Genomic DNA, 20,425 nt, shown 5'->3' on the forward strand with positions numbered 1-20,425 from the left:
CCTGAGTGATTTCCACATTGCTGAATGACATTTTAATAGTGGAAAAATAACGCTCCAAATTATCTACTTCATCTCTTCCTATTGTCTTTTACTGGCTGGGAACGAGTGCTGCAGCAAAACCAGCCCTGGCCCTTCTGGGAGGGGTTTGCTGGTGCCTCCCAGCCCACGGCAGGCAGTGGGGAGGCGAGGGGGGGCTGTTCCCCTGTGCCCAGCACCCCGTGAGCCCAGGAGGGGCTGCCCCTGTGCCCAGTCCTCCAGGCCTGGCAGGGCTGCCCACACCTCGTACGGCTCCCGAGGGGCTCCGGCTGCCCTGGCACCGGGAGCAGCCACGGTGCTGCCAGTGCCACACGGGGCTGGCAGGTGGCAGAAGGCAGTGTCCCCCTGGGGAGCTGGCACCTGTCCCTGTGCCACCAAGTCGCTCTGCAGGAAGATGCTTCTGGCATTTTCTGCTGTGTGCTTTCTCTGACCTGAATTCAGCCACTGCCACTTGGAGCCTCCACGTGTGGAGTGCTGCCACAGGTGCCCAGGAGCAGAGCCTGGGGACAGCAATGCTGCCCTGGCACCCAGCACGTCTCTGAGTGGCTGCAAAGGGGGCGGCTGGAGCTGGGGGACGGTGTCTGCTGTCCCCAGCCTGCACAGCAATGCACGCACAAAAGCCTCACACCAACTTTTATTATCACTGAAACATAAATCTCCACGAACTCCCTGCCCAGAGGAGAGCAGCCCTTACACGAGGTGTCCCTTGCCAAAGCCCAGCTCACCCCTGCAGCCTCGGTGCCCCGCAGCCGGGCCGATTCGGAGCTGTGCCATTCTGAGCGGGTTTCCCCACTGCTCCCGTCCAGGGGAAGGTTTCCATCCTCTGGATTGAAGGCACACAAATCGGGAGCTGAACTGTCCTTCTGCCACTCAACAGGCAGCCCTTGGCACGCTGCCTTCGGTGGGTCAAGGCTCCTGCCACGCGGGAACGCCGCGTGCTCTTGGCTGGTTCCCTTCCCAGCAGGAACGGGGCTCCAGGACAGGCTGTGGGTGAGGCTTTGCAGAAGGATTTGGAGAGAAATGTGCTTGTCAGGTGCAGGAACCCACCCAGCTCTGCCCGAGGGCACAGACGCTCCTGAGAGGCAGGGCTGGGAGTCAGCCTGCCCAGGACAGCAGCGTGGAGGGAGCAGGGCAGCCAGGGAAGGCTGCAGAGGCACAGCCCCCTGCCACCTCGGCTCCTTTTCCACCCCCACAAGGAAACTGCTCCCCTGGCTGCCTTTGGCACAAACGCTGGCTCAGGACACGCCTTTGGAGGCCACGGAGTTTGGAAAGAACCTTTGGCAACAGGGCTCAAGGCCCCAGCTCCACTTCTGGCTGGCAAAATTCATAGCGGACATGGGGAGAAACACTGTCCTCTCAAAAACACCCCAAGGGAAACCTTTATCAGACAGAGCTCAGCAAAAACCACTGCAAGAAGGCAAGTTTCATTTTCACTTTGGGATGTGGAACAGGGAGCACCCCTGGCACTGACTGAAGAGCCTAAAACCCACACGGAATGTATGTGCCACAGGCTGTGGCAGTGACAGGCAAGGACAGTAAATATTCAGTAATTGAGGAGAGCCAAAGGAAACACAATGGGAAACATACTGGAAAGAACAGACTAAAGTATTAAAGTCTGCAGCTGTCAGCATAAAGAAACAGCTTTGCTGTAATGTCAGAGAATCACAGAATGGTTTGGGTTGGAAGGGACCTTAGAGCTCATCCCATTCCATCCCCTGCCATGGGCAGGGCCACCTTCCACTATCGCAGGCTGCTCCAAGCTCTGTCCAACCTGGCCTTGGACACTGCCAGGGATCCAGGGGCAGCCACAGCTTCTCTGTGCCAGGGCCTCCCCACCCTCACAGGGAAGAATTCCTTCCCAGTATCTCATGAAGAAGGAAACTTTGGGCAATGTCTGTGAAATACCCTGTCTGAGAGCAGCTGTGCTCTGAGACCTGGGGCAGTCCATTTTCTATGAAAATGGAAAAAAATCATGCCAGCCAGTGTATCCTATAAAACCAGAAATGGCCAGAGACAAGACTTTGAGGTGACCAGTCCCTCCTTGCTGACAAAGCAGACACCTGCCCTGCAATCCCAACGGTCTGCAGTTTTATTTTTGGCAGATTATAATTAAAATGGCTTTTGTGGCTTTAAAAAGAAGCCACAAAGCTGCACGTTTTGGTTGAAGCAGAGGGGTGTGCTCTGGGTGAGGGGACAGTGGCCTTGGCCCTGCTCCTGCCACCTGCCCACCAACACTTCTGGGCAGCCTTGGCTCCCCGGAGTGCTCTCGTTTCTCACCAGCAAGTAAGAAAGTCCTGGTTGCTCACCAGTCCAGTCCCAGAGGCAGAATAAAAAGTCCTTGTTAAAACCTAGAAAAGCTTGTTTCTAACAAAATCAAATCCAAACACAGTTCTGGGTCGATGCCTTTCTCTCAGGTTCCATCACCCATGCAACAGAACTTCCCCTACAGAGCAACTGAATTCCTCTTCCATTCCACACCTTCCAGTCTTCTCAGGAGTCTTGACAAGCTATTCCTCCATTTCTTTCTTTAACATTTTTTCCTATGCACATCCTTCCTGCCCTTCCCTTCCGCCGTCGCACCCTGTTCCTCCCAGCTATTTTCGGAAGGCAAAGACATCCCGTGTTTTCAGGCCTCTCTTGCCTTCACTTCCTGGTTTAGGAGAAGACACTTCCACCAGCCCCCCGTACGGGCAGCTCTCGGACTCCGGGTGGTGGCCAGAGCACTCCACAGCGGGGATGAAGCCGCTGTCCCACATGCCTGTCCCACACAGCTTGCAGAGGTCGTGCAGGCTGCAGGGGATGCGGGGGAGCAGGTGGAACTGATAGAGCAGACTCCTGGCCTGGAGGGAGAGAGGGAAAACAGTCATCCCTCGCCAGGGACCGACGCGGAGGGCTGAGGTGGCCTCCCACACAATCCTCCTGTTTGGCTGCCTGGGCTTCAGCAAAGGTGTGTCCTGCCAAACACCCGAGGGTTACCGAGGCACTGGGGACAGTGGCAGGCCACAGGGGCTGCCACAGCTCATGCCATGGCCACAGGGGCTGCCACAGCTCATCCCATGGCCACAGGGGCTGCCACAGCTCATGCCATGGCCACAGGGGCTGCCACAGCTCATGCCATGGCTCATCCCATGGCCACAGGGGCTGCCACAGCTCATGCCATGGCCCCAGTCACTGCCAGCTGAAAGGGAACGGGCACCGTGGCACCAACAGCTCCGTCTCCATTTCCCTGAGCAGGTTATCCAAACGAGGGTGATCCCAACCACACTGACACCTCCCAAGCACTCAACAACTGCCTCCTCCTGCTGCAAATCTTGTTTCCAGGCAAACAGCAGCATCCCACCCAGGCGGCCACGGGGATACAGGAGATGCAAAGCTGAAGCAGCAGTCCCCGTTTTTCTGAATCCTCTGACTCATCTCTGGACCTTGTCCCACATGGGCACCTGGGCATTTACCTTCCTGAGTACGAGCTCCCCGTTCATGTGCATGGCCAGGTTGCCGAAATGCAGCAGCATCTGGTCAGTGGCCAGCTGCTGCTCGATGACGTCGTCCCCATAAATCACCACGATGGCCACGCAGATGAAGAGGTGGAAATAGTCTGTCTGCAATGGGAACACAGGGGCTGCTGTACAGCAGGTGGAGGCAGAGCTCTGGCTTCACCTCCCACCCTCCACAAGTGGGTCCTTGGTGAGAGATTTTGCTCCCTTCAGTTCTGCCCAGTGATGGGAATGTGAGTTACTGGTGACTTCTGGACAACAGCTGGGCCAAAGCCTCTTTCCTTCACAGCCCAGCAGCAAGGTCTGCACCACTGTTTGCACCACAGAGCAGATTTTTGGGGAAGACATTTCCCGGCTGCGTAAGAGAAGCCTGAACTTCAGAAGCGGGTGTTCAGCATTTCCTGAAACACCTCCTTGTGAAGCCCAGACATCCCCAAGGAGGAGAGCTCCATCCTCCTGCTCCACAGACAAACCTCTGCCATAGGCACAGACCCGACTCGTTTTGGCTACTTTGCTGTGAGGAGCCTTTCTGGAAAGCCTCGGTGCCGAGGGTGAGGACTCAGCCAGGACGTGCCGTGCCCTGGCAGCCGCCTCACCTGGTAGTGAGCCCAGCACGCTTCCCACATGCGCAGCGCCTCGGCCTCCGCGAACTCGCGCTTGAAGCAGAGCAGGATCCAGCGGTGGCAGAAGAGCATCTGCAGCCCGTCCTCGCCCAGGGCACACAGGTGCTGGTGGAAGCGGGGGTGCATCAGCCGCAGCAGCTCGCGCAGGTACAGCTGCAAGAGACGCCCTGGGCTGAGGCCCTGCCTCGGGCAGCCCTCAGCGCCCCGGGGAGCCGGAGCTGCAGAGCTCTTCTCTCTCAGCTGCCATTTCACAAGAAGGACAGATATAACTGCCTCTGGAGTGCCTCAGTCGCCCAGGATCGATTCTACCCACCAGGTATTTCCACAGAATCATAGAATATCCTGAATCGGAACTGATCCACAAGGATCATCAAAGCCCAGCTCCGGGCCCTGCACATGGCAACCCCAAGGATCACCCCGAGGATGTAGTGGCTTTGGAATGTGATTTGGCATGCTGGACCCCCCCAGCCCAGGAACTGGGGAGAGGAGAAGCCACAGGAGGGCCGAAGGGAGCCCAGCACTCAGCCTCACCAGCTGCTTCTCCATGTCCTCATCCCGGGGGGAGCTGATGAAGATCGTGTTCTGCATCAACCCCACAAAGCACCAGAAAGTATCCGACTCATCCAGGACCTCTGCCAGGAGTGGGGCAACCAGGTCGGACATGCCCTGGGAGTATCCAATGGCTGGGTTAAATACTGCATAGTTCAGCAAGATCCTCCTGGAGCAGAGACAGAAATGCAGAGGGGACAGGTGAGGGCAGGTGACAGCACTCATCTCAGGGACAAAGACACAGGGCCTCATGTGAGCTGCTATAACACAGACAGGGAAACCCTGCTGCAAACCCCAGTTCTGTGGCATAGACTTCAGGAAAAGGTTCGGCATACACAGACCGCAAAATATAAACAGAAAATGAAGATTTAAAAAGATTAAGAGTACAGAAATGAAGGGCCCATGGGAAAGGAGAGATGATGCCCAACACATCCATAAAACTCCAAGCCATGCTGCTGGATGAAACCAAACTCTCTTGAAGCCACACCTTTACAAGTCACACTCTCATGGAGCAGACTCTGGTGTGCTTGCCCTCTGTGCCAGAGACCCAAGCACCTGCCCAGTGCCCCACCACAGCACCTCTGCTGTGCCTGTGTGTGCAGGGAAGCTCGGGGATGGGAGCAGGGTTATAGGGCCGAGAAGGGAACTACAGCAGCAGTGGCAGCACTGGGGAAGGCCTTGCTGCTGCATCCCGTGGTGGCAGAGGTGGGTGCTGTGCAGCATTCCCAGGCAGCCTGGGCTGGGGGCTGGCCAACATTGAGCAGGACATGTTTTTCAGGACACTGGAATCAGACACTTCACCTCATGGTCTCCACATTTGGGTTGTCCTCCCCTCGGAAGAACTGGTTGCTGCGGTCGGTCCTCACGACATCCTTGTCCACCGTGAACTGCACCTGGCGCCAGAAATCCTTCTGCTCATCTGGAGTCATGGCCAGCCTGGAAACCACGCAGCAACAGCACAGGGTTGCCAAGAGAGGGATGTGATTGCCACAATGAACAAAAAGCCTCATTTCAGTCTTAGTTTGCAGAGAAAAACTACTCCTGTACCGGGTTTCCTCAGCACCTGAAAAACAGACCAGCAGGTCTGTCCAGAACAGTGGATTGCCTGTCCCAAGGGATTACTGGAAGGAGCCTCCTGGGTTATAAACAGGATGACATGATGTGTTTGCTGCAATAAACACTTCAGAAGCATCAGACTCTATTCTCCACTGCCCCTTGGAACTCAGCACACCAGAGCTCAGCACTCTGGTTTGATTGTCTCCTGATTATTTACAGTACTGTGCCCCTCCAGCTTCAGTGTACCCACCTCCATTTAACAACACACAATCCTTGCATTAACAACCTTCTGGAATTACATAACCCTTCTCATCCCTTATTTTTATGTACATTTTATTCATAAAGAAATACAAGATCCCAATTTCACCTTCAGTGTTCTAATCTGAGCCTTGCCTGTGAGGTGTTTCCCTGCATGGTTCTGACGGGGCTGTTCCAAGAGCTCAGGTAAGGAAATGTCTGAGCTCTGTGGCGTTGGCTCCAGAGCCTCAGCAGTGCCCAGCACCTCCTTCACCATCCCTCCCACTCCAGCCTCTCCTCACGCACAGGATGCAGAGACTGAGGTGTCACTGTGACATCCAGCCCAAGGAAGATGAGCAGAGGAGGATGATGATGGTCTGTTACCTTTTTTCCTGGATCTCAAAGTATTCTTTCCTCTTCTGCAGCCTCAGTGCCTCTCTCTCTTCAGAGGTGGACTCGTAGCTGTAGTAGTGCAGCAGAAAGGGCCACACCTCCCCACGGATGGAAATATCAATCCCACCAAAGAAAATGGCCTGGAAGAAGGAGCAAAAGTTATGGCTGGTACAGTTTTAGCATTCCCAAAAACAGCAACAGGCAACTGCCCGCTGCTGTGCTTTGGTGCCTCTGCAGTCCTTTCCTGACAAGTGACGCCTTGATTCAAGCTCCTGTAATTTGCACATGTTTAGAGGGAAAGTGCTGGCCCTCTATTCCCAGACCAGACACAAATCAGGCTCATTTCAATGTCAATAACCACCCCCGGAGAGGCTCTATGATTAACGTGTCGTTCTCATGTCACGGCTTAATCCCAAATCCTGGAGACTCTGCACTGCACTGCAAACTTCTCTCTCAGGGCCCGGGCCCAGTGCTCCCCTCAGCCCTGTTATTTCATACAGCAATCTCAGTTTGTACAGTCTCTGTTCAAGAAATCTCAGTTCACGAAATCTCAGTTCACACAATCTCAGCTATTTCAACCATCTCAGCTCTTCCAGCAATCTGCAGTGCTCTCTGTGACTTGGTCACACATTCTGCAAACACAGCAGGCACTGGGCACTTTGCTTTATTGATTCCAAAGCAGCAGAAGTGGGACAGCTCCTCGGCCAGAGCAATGCTCCCCCACCACAGAGTCACACAATTGTTAGGGTTGGAAGTGACCCTGGGGATATCCAGTCCAGCTCCCCTCTCCAAGGCAGGGTCACCTAGAGCAGGTGACACAGGAACACGTCCAGGTGGGAATGCAGTCCCACAGCAAGATCTCCAGCCAAGGCTTCACTCAGGTCTCCATCCTCCCAAAAGCCCAGCTCCTGCCCCTGGCAGGAAGGAAGTCCTGCAGTTCCAGGACAGAACACAGGAGAGCCCCTCACCTTCCTCAGCCTGTACTCCTCCTCCACCTGGCCGGCCTCGTTGAGGTGGTGCAGCCAGGCTGACACGTCCAGGCGCCGGTAGGAGTTCTCCTCGGGGTGGGTCTCCGAGGAGGGCAGCTTGGGCCGGCGGATGGAGAACTGCATGCAGGTTTTCTCATCTGCCAGCTGCTGAGGGGGCAGGACAAACCACAACTGCAGCAGGAGCCAGGGAGAGCAGCACAGTGTGAAACCCAGAGCAGGGAAACCTCTGCATGGTTCATGTAGGATTAAGCACTGAGGAGCTGCACTTGGGGAGGCTTTCCTGTTGGTTTGTTTTTTTTTTTTTTTTTTTTTTTTAATTCCAACCATTACAATAACAAGAGTGATTAGAATAATTAAAATCCACTGGAAAACGGCTTCATCTTAAAAAAAAAAAAATAGTTTCCATTCTTCCTCCAATCTTATCCCTGACCTGAAACTGAATTAATGCTGCTTACAGCAAAACTTGCCCCTGCCAGGAATGCCTGCAATAAATTACATATGATTGGCCATATACAAAGGGATTGCTGTTAGGAGAGCGGGGAACTGCGCTGCCAGGCTCTCTGAGGGCACTCAGGATCCCAGTGCAAGGCTGCAGCTGACATTTAATTTAAAAATCAAAGGTTGCTCAATGCAAAAAGTGAGCCCATGCGACCGTAATAAGAAAAGCAGCGGGGGGCTCTGTGGGAAGGATGGAAATTTAAAAATCACTGTTTCTAATAAGCACATACAATATCTTAAACAGATAATTAAAGAGCTCTTATCACATTTGTATGTAGATTGAACAAAATATGGCAAGATGCCTTGTCAAAACATTCTCCAAACGGAATGTTATGCGTCACAAGATGGATGAAAGGCTCTGACACTATTTCCAACCTATCTCTGCAGATTTCCACACACCTTCTGTGCCTAAAGGACACTGCTGACCTGTCAGGTCCATCAAAATCACTAAGTGAATCTTCTGGATGATCTTCCCCCATATTCCACAGGTAGAACAGGAATGGATGGGGACAGACAGGTCCAAGAGACCACCTTGAGTCCAGCTTGCATTTCCATCCTGAACACCCAGCATCTGGCAGCTTCCTGACATGAACTCAAAGCCTCACCTCTCCAGCACACATGTGTGAAACACCCGGCCCCAAGAGCCTGGCTCAGGTACCTGGTCCTTGAGATGGGTCTCTGTGCAGTACTTCCATTGCTGAAACACCTCGGACAGTTTATCCAGGCCGCCGTGGTGAAAATGGAAGATCTTGTACTGGCTCTCCCTGCTGGCCACCACCAGCTGCCCACAGGTACACGCCTCATCACTGTGGGAACAATGGAGAGCACCCTGCAGGGGCCACCCAGCACAACGAGGGACCAGCAGGGACCTGGAGCCTGGGGGAGAGACAGCACCAAGCAAGACACACAGTGCAACACCAAGCTGCCCCTTAGAACAGGGCACAGAGGCAGCTTTGCATCCCTGGGACTCACTGATCCTTACGGGTCACCTCAACTGAGACATTTTATGATTGTATGACATGGTCACAGTGACAATTTTCTCCACTTGTCCCTGGTAACAGCACTATTTTTACCCTTCCTTCACATGAAGGATTTAAAATTTGTCTTCCCTGGAGAAAAAAACCGCAGGAAGTCTGCCCCAGAAACATTGAGGCAGTACACAAAGTCAGCTCCTAGGGATGTGCAGACTTGCTCACACACAGCTCTGCCCAAAGAAACAGGGAGTGAGAGCAAAAAGAGGGAGTAAAAATGTTTTTGCAATAATTTGAAATAAATTTTGTAATAATTCGAAAGATAACTGAAGAGGCTGAGAGCAGCAAGACTCCAGAGGAGCCTGCTGAGGAGCAGGCAAAAGAAAAGGTACCATAGATAAAGATGTTTTTCATATCCCCAGGTTATTTGAAGCATTTATGGTATGACAGCTAAGAGCAACCTTTGCTTTACTAAAAATAAAATCCTTTTGACTCCGTAACTGCAATTCAGAGGCTCTCCTTGGGAAGGCTGACACTCACTTTCCTGGAGACAATTGTTCTGGAAAGGCTTCCAGGTAGGATTGCAGAAATCACCTCTGCCCAGAGCCCCAACATGGAGCATGCAGAGCTCACACACAGCTCACACAATTCATGTAACTCACACACAGCTCACACAAAATCCACGATTCACACAGCTCACACAGCTCACACACAGCTCACACACAATTCACATGATTCACATGATTCACACAGCTCACACAATTCATGTAACTCACACACAGCTCACACACAATTCACATGATTCACACAGCTCACACAATTCACACACAGCTCACACACAATTCACATGATTCACACAGCTCACACAGCTCACACACAATTCACATGATTCACACAGCTCACACACAGCTCACACACAATTCACATGATTCACACAGCTCACACAATTCACACACAGCTCACACACAATTCACATGATTCACACAGCTCACACAATTCATATAACTCACACACAGCTCACACACAATTCACATGATTCACACAGCTCACACAATTCACACACAGCTCACACACAATTCACATGATTCACACAGCTCACACAATTCACACACAGCTCACACACAAGGATGCAGTACCTGAAGAAAAGGCGAAGGGATCTCATTTGTCCCAGGTCTACTCTGAAGACACCACACACCTGCTCGAGGGCAAATACCTTCTGCTGTTCATCCCATCTGGTGCTCTGCGTTTGCCCATTGTTCTCCTGGAACTGGGCACTGGTGTCCAGGCTGGAGGCAGAGCTGGTGGAGCAGGTCATGCGATTGTCACACGTGTCCCTGCGGACAGAGCGTGGGGACACAAACCCCGTCAGCCGTGGGAGGCTGTGTGGGCATGTGCACCAGTCACAGATGCTCCATGTTAAAAACCTTTAGTCAGAGTTCTGAAACTGGCATTCATTCACCAACTAAATTATTTTTATTTAAATTAATCCCTACCGTCCCAAAAAGCACCCTGGCTTTGGCCTTTTCCTAAAGTTCTTGCATGCAGAACTGGGGAGAGCCAAACCCATTCCTCAAAACACCAACTTTTGAGAAGGTAAAATGAAGCAGCTCAGGCAATGCCCTCAATGTCCAGCTCAGCCACTCCACACCAGGATGGGGACAGGAGGAATGACCACATTCCAACAGCAGCATGGACCTGAGATCTCATCTGGGAAATTCCCTCTTTGACCAGTAAGATCCAAAGATGTTTCCCCTGAACTTGAGTTTCTCATTACACTTCTGCAAGAAGACCTGCCAAGCCTGGATTCATGTCTATAAACTCCAGACAAATGGTTTCCACCTGCAGTCTTGACCATTGGGAGATTTAGGAGTGGGAAATCACACCTGAGCTCTTCAATCCACCATAAAGTAGAGAAAGTGAACCCAACCCTTTCCCAATCCACCCCAGATCTCCAGCTTTAAATGCAAACTGAGTTCAGACTCAAAAAGCCCCCATATCCCCACCAGCCCCCATCCCAAACAAGAAATATCAGTGCTTTGGGAATTAGGTGAATGTGAAACTGTGACCCCTTGGCTCGTAAAAAGGCCAATGCACGTGAACAATCTCGGCGCAGGCTCTGAATGGGCTCTGCTGTGAAATCGGGGTTTGCCAGACAAGGCCCGGAGCAGGTACAAAGCAGCCCCCTGCAAGGCCACTTTATGTGGTGTTTTCTAATCCTCTTATCCAACAATGTGGGCACTGGAGGCTGGAAATCACACACTCAGCATGCACTTCACATCCGTGTGCCTCCCGCGCCGGGCTCCAGGGCCTCTTCCACAGGGAGCAGCCTCCTGGGCAGCACTGCCAGGGTCCCAGGGCTCCGGGGACAGGGCTCTGGCCAGCCCAGCCAGCGGGGTGCATGTCCACCCCAGCCCCACTCCAGTGTGTCACTCTGGTCCCCCAGCCCCCTCCTGCTCCTGCGGCACCGGCTGGAGGAGAGCAAGGCTGGGTGACTCCAGCGAAAGGAGCAGCTTCGTGGCTCTCTGGGAAGTTCTGCTGCTCCAGTTTTGGGAAGGAAAGCTGCAAAGCAGAACTCACGTTCAGGCCGTTCGGAGGATGAGGACTCGGAAGGGATGTGGCAATAGGGATCACAGCACACATCCAACCTCACCCCAGGTTAGACACCAGGATACCTTCGACCACAGGCACCGCTGTACACCATCCCCTGCCTTGGGAATTTTTCCATGAAGATTGTACTGGCCTTTATGAAAAATCAAGCATTACTTTCTGATAAGGTGGCGAAATGTAACACTTTCTAAAACATGGAGTATCTAACATTAACACAGATGTAACAAGAGTCCTGGTACAAGACACTTGGGCTGGACTGCCTGCTAGCAGCAGCTGGTATTTATGGAGCAACACTTCATAACAGCCACAGCTGGTTACACAGGATTTTCCTGGAAGAGATGACTCAAACTAATTCAAAGATTAAGCAGAGGCAACCCATTTTCTAAAACTCTTGCAAAGAGGAGCTGGTCAGTGTGGCAAAGGGCTGGAGGATGGGTTGGTGTGAGGATCATGCAGGGCCTGGTCACAGAGGTCCACATGCCAGTTCTTCAAGAACATCATCTGAAATGACCAGCAGAAATGTCCAGAGAACTGCCAAGAAATGAGTTACCAGTAGAGCTGGCTTTGATGCCGGGCATTCCGCAGCTCCTCAGCGCAGCACGGCATTTCCAGCTGCAGTTCCCCGTGCTCCAAAACCCAAATCTGCCCCAGATGCAGCAGCAGCCAGCTGGGACCCGCGGGCAGGAGAGCCCGGGCACAGTCCTGGCACTGGGGGAACCTCCGGAAATGCTTCTCCAAGAGAAATGTTTACAGTTCCCATCCGGCCACGGGCGACAAGCTCGCACACGCATCCCGCAGGCACGGAGGCCTCTCGTGTCACTGGGTTCAGCCCTGGCAGGCAGCAAGGAGCACCAGGGGTAAGCAGAGTGCCTGAGCCCGGGCAGCCCGGGGAAATTCCGATGTTCTCACTGATGCAGAGGGTGAAATCTGAAAGAGACACCTGTGCCCTCCCTGCCCTGCACAATGGACACAAACATTCACGCTGGGGACAGAGCAGAGACGGAGCCACCTCGCGCTGGTGGCTCACTGAGTCACCGGGGAAATTAGGAAAAAACCCGCACTGTGACTAAAATGACTTTTTCCTGTACATATTGATCGAAAAGAAAAATGGAAAATGCTCTAATCTCTGGATTACTTTAAAATAAAATTTTAATACTGAGATAATTCTGTAGGTCAGTGACAACAAGCAGTATGATCTCTGCTAATTTTGTGGGGTTTGGGGAGTCCTCTAACCAGGCACTCAAGACAGACAAATGCAGGGGAAGAGTTTATTGTTTGTCAGACTATTCTATCTGTTAGATGAGGAATTTATCCCAGAGCACCCCATAAAAGCAGGAGCTGAAGCACTGCAATGCAAATAGCTGGAGGAACATTCCAGAGAGACTTTGGGTTGCGGGATCCAGGAAAAACAGAGCACCAGCTAATACACAGCACTGGTCAGCAAAACAACAAGTGCAGTGGGCCACGGGAATAAAAGGGACAGGGAAAAAATCAAGGAGGATTAGAAAGCCTGGGTCAGGGAACTCCGGGCCATGTTCATGTGTTCAGTTCGAGAAGGTCATGGAGGGGCTGGAGCGTGTCCAGGGAAGGGAAGGGAGCTGGGGAAGGGGCTGGAGCACCAGGAGTGGCTGAGGGAGCTGGAAAGGGGCTCAGCCTGGAGAAAAGGAGGCTCAGGGGGGACCTCCTCACTCCCTGACAAGAGTGGAGCCAGCCAGGGGTCGAGCTCTGCTCCGAGGGAGCAAGGGACAGGACAGGAGGAAACAGCCTCAAGTTGTGCCAGGGGAGGGTCAGGTTGGATATTGGGGAAAAATTCTTCATGGAAAGGGCTGTCAGACACTGGAACAGGCCACCCAGGGCAGTGGTGCAGTCCCCACCCCTGGAGGGATTTAACAGCCACGTGGATGTGGCACTTGGGGACATGGGTCAGTGGTGGCCCTGGCAGTGCTGGGGGAATGACTTGACTTGATGATCTCGGAGGGCTTTTCCAGCCCAAAGGATTCTGTGATTCTGTGATTCCACTTCAGCCTTTTGCCCTCAGCCAAGTCCCACCGCCCAGAACACATCCCATTCCTGCTGGGGAGCAAGAACAGGGGCTGATGTATTTTCTCCACTCAACAATCAACTACAGCAGCCAACCATATCCACATTCCTGGAGCCTCTGTAGCCCCAAGGAGCCACCATCCCCCTCCCACCCCAAGGGACCTCTCGCACGCCCCGCTGAGGAGCTCAGACACTGCAGGTGAGACTCAACCTGCAGCCATGGGACCCAACTCCCTGTTCCAAAGCCCTGGAACACACCTACAGCACAGGGAGAGCTAAACCCAATTATTATTTCTGTTCCAGAGACCTGCCCTGATTACCTGGGAAGCCAATTTCAGCAACAAAGACCTAATAACTCATTTTACGATGTGATGTGACAAATATAATTACGAGAGAGAAAGGGGCTGAAGGCTGCAGCCATGATGTGGCAGTCACCCAAGCTGTCAGCGTGCACCACCTGATTCCCAGCGAGCCTCCTGCCAGAGCCAAGCCCTGCTGCTGGAGCTGGCTCTCCATCAGCCCGGCGCTAACGCACGCTGTCACTAATAACAGCTCCCACAGCCCCAGCATTCCTGCAGGCCGGCTTGGGACCATCATTTACAGACAATGAGTATCATCATAATGTATGAGCATCCATGTAATGGGAATTACATGCCCCTTCTCCTCCCCGGGGGTTAGCATTTCTCTGTTTCTCCACTATTCCCCACAGGCACTGACCTTCTGGGTTCCTCTTCTTCCCAGCAAGGTGAAACAGCTCCTGGCAGCATCAGCTGCTAAGACAGACAGCTTCAAACAAATAATCCGCCAATAAAAGTTCAAAGCTATCCTGAAATGCCTAAAAATTTAGTGCAGTGGCTGTACAGAGTAAGGTAATATTGAGTATCTGGAGCCCAAATCCATTGTTCTGATAAAAAAAAGTGTCCTTGACAATATACATATATTATAGACCGAAACGTGCTGAATTCAGTGACACAAAAGGCATGCAAAGGAAACCAGATTGGTAAGTTAGGATTAAAAAAGAGATGTTGAGATGTCTCTGCTCGCTCTGCAGAGCAGGGCTGGAAGGACACTCGCAGGACAGCACCAGCTTCCCACAGAGCACGGCCACACAGAGCCAGCCACGGACAGGGAAACGCTGCTGTCACATCTGAGCAGCACAGAGGAGAAACCGGGTCAGGAACTTTGGCTGAAAACATTTGGAACTTGAAGTTTCTGTGCCTCAGAGAACCCGAACAGAATCGATTTCCACTGACCACGGTGACCAGGGGAACAAGGTATTAGAGAGCTGGATTTAGAGAGCCTAGCCAGGATTTCTAAAATGAAATGTCAAAGCATCCTCATGTGGAAGCATTTCTATACATCTGCAAACATGTTCTAACAATTCCTCCTATTTGTTGGGGAAACCTGGGAAAAACTACTCGGGCAGTTACAGTACAAAGTACACGGATGTCAACGTGGACTTTCCAAGAGCTTTCCATTGATCTGTTTGCTTTCAAAACATAAATTTCCCCACGTTGAACTGCACTAAATGCTATTTAGTAGCTAATTAACTTTCTGCGCTGAAAACCTCCTGTAATTGCACTTCTTTCACCTTTTTGAGCCCGTGTCCCCCGGGGAACCCAAGCTGTCCTACGGCATTTGTTCTGCTCATTTCTATCTCACAGGCACAAGTTCCTCCCTGACACCGGGCTGCCAATCACGGCGGCAGAGGTCACTGGAGACCAAATTAGGAGCACTCTGCCTCTGACAAACTTGCTTCGCTTAGCTTGTTGTAGAGGGAAAATAAACAGTTACGAAAAATAATTGCATCCTTTTCAAGCAGGGCACCGGAAAGCAGATCCAAGGGCTTGTCCAAGTCAGCGCATTGTTGTTAGTCACTCCTCGCATTGCTGTTATTGACAACACCCAAGGAACAGGCTGTTTACATCTCAAAAGTGCCGGAGTCCCTCCCTCCCCTCGCAGCGAGCAGAGGGTCCGCGGCCAGAGCCTTGTTCAGGGACTCCTCAGGCACCCTCTGACCTTGGGCTGAAACAGCAAGTTCACCGTCAGGGACGGGCTGGGAATTAACAACAGCTCTGCCAACGCCAGCCTGACAAATAAACCGCTGTAACACGGCGAGGGACTCGTGGAAACCCGATTATGCAGCTTTGCCTTCTGACGGGCGTAATTGGTTTGTCCTTGAGAAATAAAGATCAAACCGATTTGTTCTGCTTTATGGGGCTCTTGCAGTCCGTGTTCCCAGCACCCTGCCCGCCTCCCCAGAGCTTCCCGGCCACCTGGCACAGGTGGAACACGGATCTCCATCCTGGGCGTTGGTGACGGCGGCGGCCGGGGGGAACCCACCACCCTGCCCCGTGCCCCAGAGGGGTGAAAGCCTCACCACACCGGGGGCTTTGCTGCTCCTCGTTCATCCCTCCAAGCCCTCGAGGCCGCGGAGGAAGCTGAGCGATTCCAGCCAGCAAGGGGGGCATCAGGGAAACGGCCCCGCGGCCTCCGAAGGGTCCCCCCAGCGCTGGAGTTAAAGCAAAAGGAAAACAAAACAAACCCAGAGTTCTTGAGCTAATTATTTTGAATGTAAATGGAAAAGGCAAAAAAATAAGCAGAAGTTTGTAGTGAAGCAATGGGTGTTTTAATCTCTCTTCCCCAAAATCTGGAATGTGATACACATCTAGCTCCAGCTAGGCGACAAGCAATCTGCTTTCACAGCTGGCACTTCCACACAGGTGTAGCTGCTCAGGTAAACCCAAGTGAGGTTTTTCTCTTTTCCTCTGTGGGTTCTTGTTGCAGGGAGAGAGAAGGGGCAGAATGAGCGGTTTGATGCTTAGGAATAAAATTCAAACAGCTCCGAGCAGCCAAACACAACAAATCACTGAGAGCCGAGCGGACACTGCTCAAGGATGCAAATGTTACCTTCGCTTCAAGGGAGGAAAATGTTCCAGAAGCTCAGTGTTGGATTTTTACAATCCCTACAGAGAAGGGGCACCTCATGCCTGGGCTTACACTCATTAATAAATCAATCGAAATGCAACACTTAAAAAAAAAAAAAAAAAAAAATTCCTTAGATGGAAAAAGTGATTTCTCAGCAAAGCCCGAAAAAGAATGTTTGCTTTTCAGCCCATTCCAGTCTGGAGAAGGAGACCTTTCTTCCCCATGTTTATTTTATTTTTAAAATCAATGGATTATTTTGCTTTTTTTCCTTTCAGTTCAATCCATGCAAAAATAAAATTCTCCCCTAATTATGCTAATTATAATCAAGCCTTCAAACCGCTGCTCCCTTGAAAGACCTGCCGGTTACCTTTGTTCTTATATTCCTGGCTCTCAGCAGTGAACTGGGAATTTCAGGGGGACATTTTAGTGGCGAAGTTAACCAACTGCCCGGACTCTGCTGCTGCCCCAGCGTGAGCTGAGCCAGCACCACCCAGGGAGGATTTCACTGTTTCCACAAGACAATGCGGATTTCCCAAGGGAAGAGCTTGCTTCAAGTAGCAGAAAAGGGAGAGGAAAGAGGAGCGCTGCCTAAAAGCATGTTCCAGAGTTATTGTAAATGCCTAATGCTGGGATAATTGCGAGGCCCGAGCCAAGGAGACAGAGGCCGTGCAGATTTATTTGCATATACTGTGGTGCTTTGGAGGGGACAAGCTCTTTATTTTGATTCAACTTAACGCAATTCTTCCCTCACAAAGCTGTGGACACCTGCCAGTGCCATTTATCTCTGCTCTCCATTCAGATTTCTGGGCGTTGCGATTGTATAAATAAATAACAGAAGAAATGCAAGAATATCCAGGGAAAAGGTGAAAGCAGCCCTGGGGAGAAGGACAGGGGGGTGCTGGTGGGCGAGGGCCGGTCATGCCCCGGCCGTGTGTGCTGGAACCAGAACCCCCCTGAGCCTGGGCTGAGCCCCAGCGTGGGCAGCAGGGACAGGGATTGTCCCCTCTGCCCCTCAGGTGAGAGCCCACCTGCAGAGCTGCCCCAGCTCAGGCAGGAGCTGGAGCTGCTGCAGAGCCCAGAGGAGGCTCCAGGAGGAGCAGAGGATGGAGCAGCTCTGCTGGCAGGAAAGGCTGGCACGGCTGGCATTGCTCGCCTGGGCAGGAGAAGCTTTGGGGTGACCTCAGGGCGGCCTTGCAGGGCCTGAAGGAGCTGACAAAAAACGTGGAGAGAGACAATTTCCAAGGGCTGGAGTGCCAGGACGGAGGGAATGGCTTCAAACTGATGGTAGATTTAGATCAGATATTAGGAAGAAATCCTTCCCTGTGAGGGTGGGCAGGCCCTGGCACAGCGTGCCCAGAGAAGCTGTGGCCGCCCCCGGATCCCTGGAAATGCCCAAGGCCAGGCTGGACAGGGCTGGGAGCAGCCTGGGACAGTGGGAGGTGTCCCTGCCACGGCAGCGGTGGCCCTGGACGGGGTTTAATGTCCCTTTAATGTCGCACGGCCCCGGGATCTCCCGCCTCGGCCGCGCTGAGGGGAGGGGGGGGGCAGGACCGGGGGTCCCGGGGGGCACCGCTGGGCACAGCGCGCCCCCTGGCGGCCCCGCCGCGCCACCGACCGGCCCTGGCCCCGCATCGGGAAACGGGCACGGGCACGGAAACGGGCACGGACACGGACATGGAAACGGGCATGGACACGGACACGGGCACGGAAACGGGCACGGACACGGACACGGAAACGGGCATGGACACGGACACGGGCACGGAAACGGGCACGGACACGGCCACGGGCACGGAAACGGGCACGGAAACGGACACGGAAACGGACACGGACACGGAAAATGGGCACGGCCATGGGCACGGAAACGGGCACGGACACGGAAACGCGCACGGAAACGGGCACGGAAACGGACACGGAAACGGGCATGGACACGGACACGGGCACGGAAACGGGCACGGAAACGGGCACGGAAACGGACACGGACACGGAAAATGGGCACGGCCATGGGCACGGAAACGGGCACGGACGCGGAAACGGGCACGGAAACGGGCACGGACACGGGCACGGAAACGGGCATGGACACGGACACGGGCACGGAAACGGGCACGGAAACGGGCACGGAAACGGACACGGACACGGAAAATGGGCACGGAAACGGCCACGGGCACGGAAACGGGCACGGAAACGGACACGGACACGGACACGGAAACGGGCACGGAAACGGACACGGACACGGAAAATGGGCACGGCCATGGGCACGGAAACGGGCACGGACACGGAAACGGGCACGGAAACGGGCACAGACACGGGCTCGGAAACGGGCACGGACACGGGCACGGATATGGGCACGGACAACGGGGACAGACAATGGGCACGGAAATGGGCATGGGCACGGAAACAGGCACGGACAATGGGCATGGGCATAGCCAACGGGCATGGGCATGGTCACGGACAACGGGCACAGACAATGGACAATGGTCACGGGCACAGCCATGGGCACGGACAACGGGCAGGGTCACGGTCACGGACAACGGCCACGGGCATGGGCACTGTCATGGACAACGGGCACGGGCATCGACCACGGGCACGGGGACAGGCACCGGCCGCGGTCATGGCCGCGGGCACTGGTCAGGCCATGCCCATGGGTCACAGGCAGCGGCCATGGCAGCGACCCATGGTCACGGGCCACAAAAAAGCCACGGCAGCCACACTCCACGGCCCCACAGAAAGGCACCACGGCCCTGCCCATGGAGCTGTGTCCGCAGCAGGGGTTCAGGCCTTCCCCAGTGTCCTGAGCACACCTGAACAACGCCCGCTGCCCCAGAGCCCCGGGGACAGAGGGCACCCTCCGTGTCCCCTCCTCGCTCCCGCTGCCAGCCCTGGGATGTCCCTCCCGACATCCCAAATAAAGAGCTCCACGGACCCCCTCAGCCGCAATTCCCGATCCCAAGTTAGCTGTCACTATTTTCTTCCAACGAAATCTGGCAGCAACCCAACAGAGGGAAGAAACAAACCTGCCATAATTAATGTTCTTGCTGTTCAAATATTTATATAAAGCAAGATAGAGCCGTATGCCTCTGCAATCTCTTGGATCTGTCCAACCTTCTCAGCTTTGCAGCCAGGAACAACTTTAATTGATTACACAGTGCTGCTGATGGCTCAGGCCAGCTCCCCTTCCCAGTGCCCGGCTCTACACAGACCACCCCTGCCTTAGGGAAGCTTACACTGACCCCACAACACACAGAAGAGACACTATCCTTCTGATGGAATAAGGACTTGTGGATGTTTTTTCCCAGGCATGGGTTTGGGTACAAGTGGAATTAGGAGCTTTGCTGTCTTACATCATAAGTGGCACCAGTTCAGGCAAGTCCTGGGAATTGAAACCTGGACCAGGTACCCCCCTCGCTCCTCCCCAGGGCTGAAATAATTCAAAACTGAGATGCTGCAAGAAGTTACAGGAGATTTTAAAGTCTGTGACCAATTCCCCTGGTTCCAGTATAATCACTTCTGTTACAACAGCGATGAATTCCCAATCTCTTGATGACTCCAGAGCCCCTGCCAGTTCACTCTAATTTCAGCTCATTTCCCTTATAATTTTGTCTCCTGTTTTTGCTGCAGAGGTCGGAACGGCTCTCAGCCCTTCAGGTGAGCTGCCAAAACAAGATGATGCAATGCCTGCGCTGCTCCCACCGGCTCCTGGAGCAGCTCATTTACTGATGAGCTCCCGGGGAAGCGGCTTAACAACAGGATGTGCAACACAGCCGTAAAAATTGCATCAGCTGCGACGCCAAAGGAGTTTTTCCCTGTGCTGTGAGCTTTGCCTGGGCTGTCTGTGATCGATCTGCCACGTGAATTCATGTCTGCTGAAGAACACGAGAGCTCACCATCATGCAGCTCCACGGTGACAGCGTTTCGTTCCTTTTATTACTGGCTGCTAAAGCCATCGATGTCTCATGAAGGATGTTTCCTTCCTGCATTGATTCCACCTTGACCACGTCGCTTCTGCT

The 20,425-nt window shown here is 53.3% G+C and overlaps 1 protein-coding gene across 3 annotated transcripts in view; it reads right to left on the reverse strand.

The window, feature by feature from the left end:
- Positions 1–655: 655 nt before the first annotated feature.
- Positions 656–20,425, reverse strand: part of TBC1D16 (TBC1 domain family member 16) — a 31,796-nt gene continuing 12,026 nt past the window's right edge. For 2 of the 3 annotated variants that reach the window (XM_053960441.1, XM_053960439.1), the window contains 9 exons: positions 9,983–10,180; positions 8,534–8,681; positions 7,357–7,524; positions 6,380–6,528; positions 5,504–5,638; positions 4,685–4,871; positions 4,127–4,306; positions 3,489–3,635; positions 656–2,876 (listed from right to left, as the gene is read on the reverse strand). In XM_053960441.1, coding sequence (XP_053816416.1) covers positions 2,631–2,876; positions 3,489–3,635; positions 4,127–4,306; positions 4,685–4,871; positions 5,504–5,638; positions 6,380–6,528; positions 7,357–7,524; positions 8,534–8,681; positions 9,983–10,180 — 1,558 coding nt within the window. In that variant the 3' untranslated portion in view covers positions 656–2,630. The remainder of the gene's footprint in view (positions 2,877–3,488; positions 3,636–4,126; positions 4,307–4,684; positions 4,872–5,503; positions 5,639–6,379; positions 6,529–7,356; positions 7,525–8,533; positions 8,682–9,982; positions 10,181–20,425) is intronic. The other variant, XM_053960440.1, reaches the window with a different exon arrangement.

Source organism: Vidua chalybeata, chromosome 19 (assembly GCF_026979565.1).
Source record: "Vidua chalybeata isolate OUT-0048 chromosome 19, bVidCha1 merged haplotype, whole genome shotgun sequence".
Classification (NCBI taxonomy): domain Eukaryota; kingdom Metazoa; phylum Chordata; class Aves; order Passeriformes; family Viduidae; genus Vidua; species Vidua chalybeata.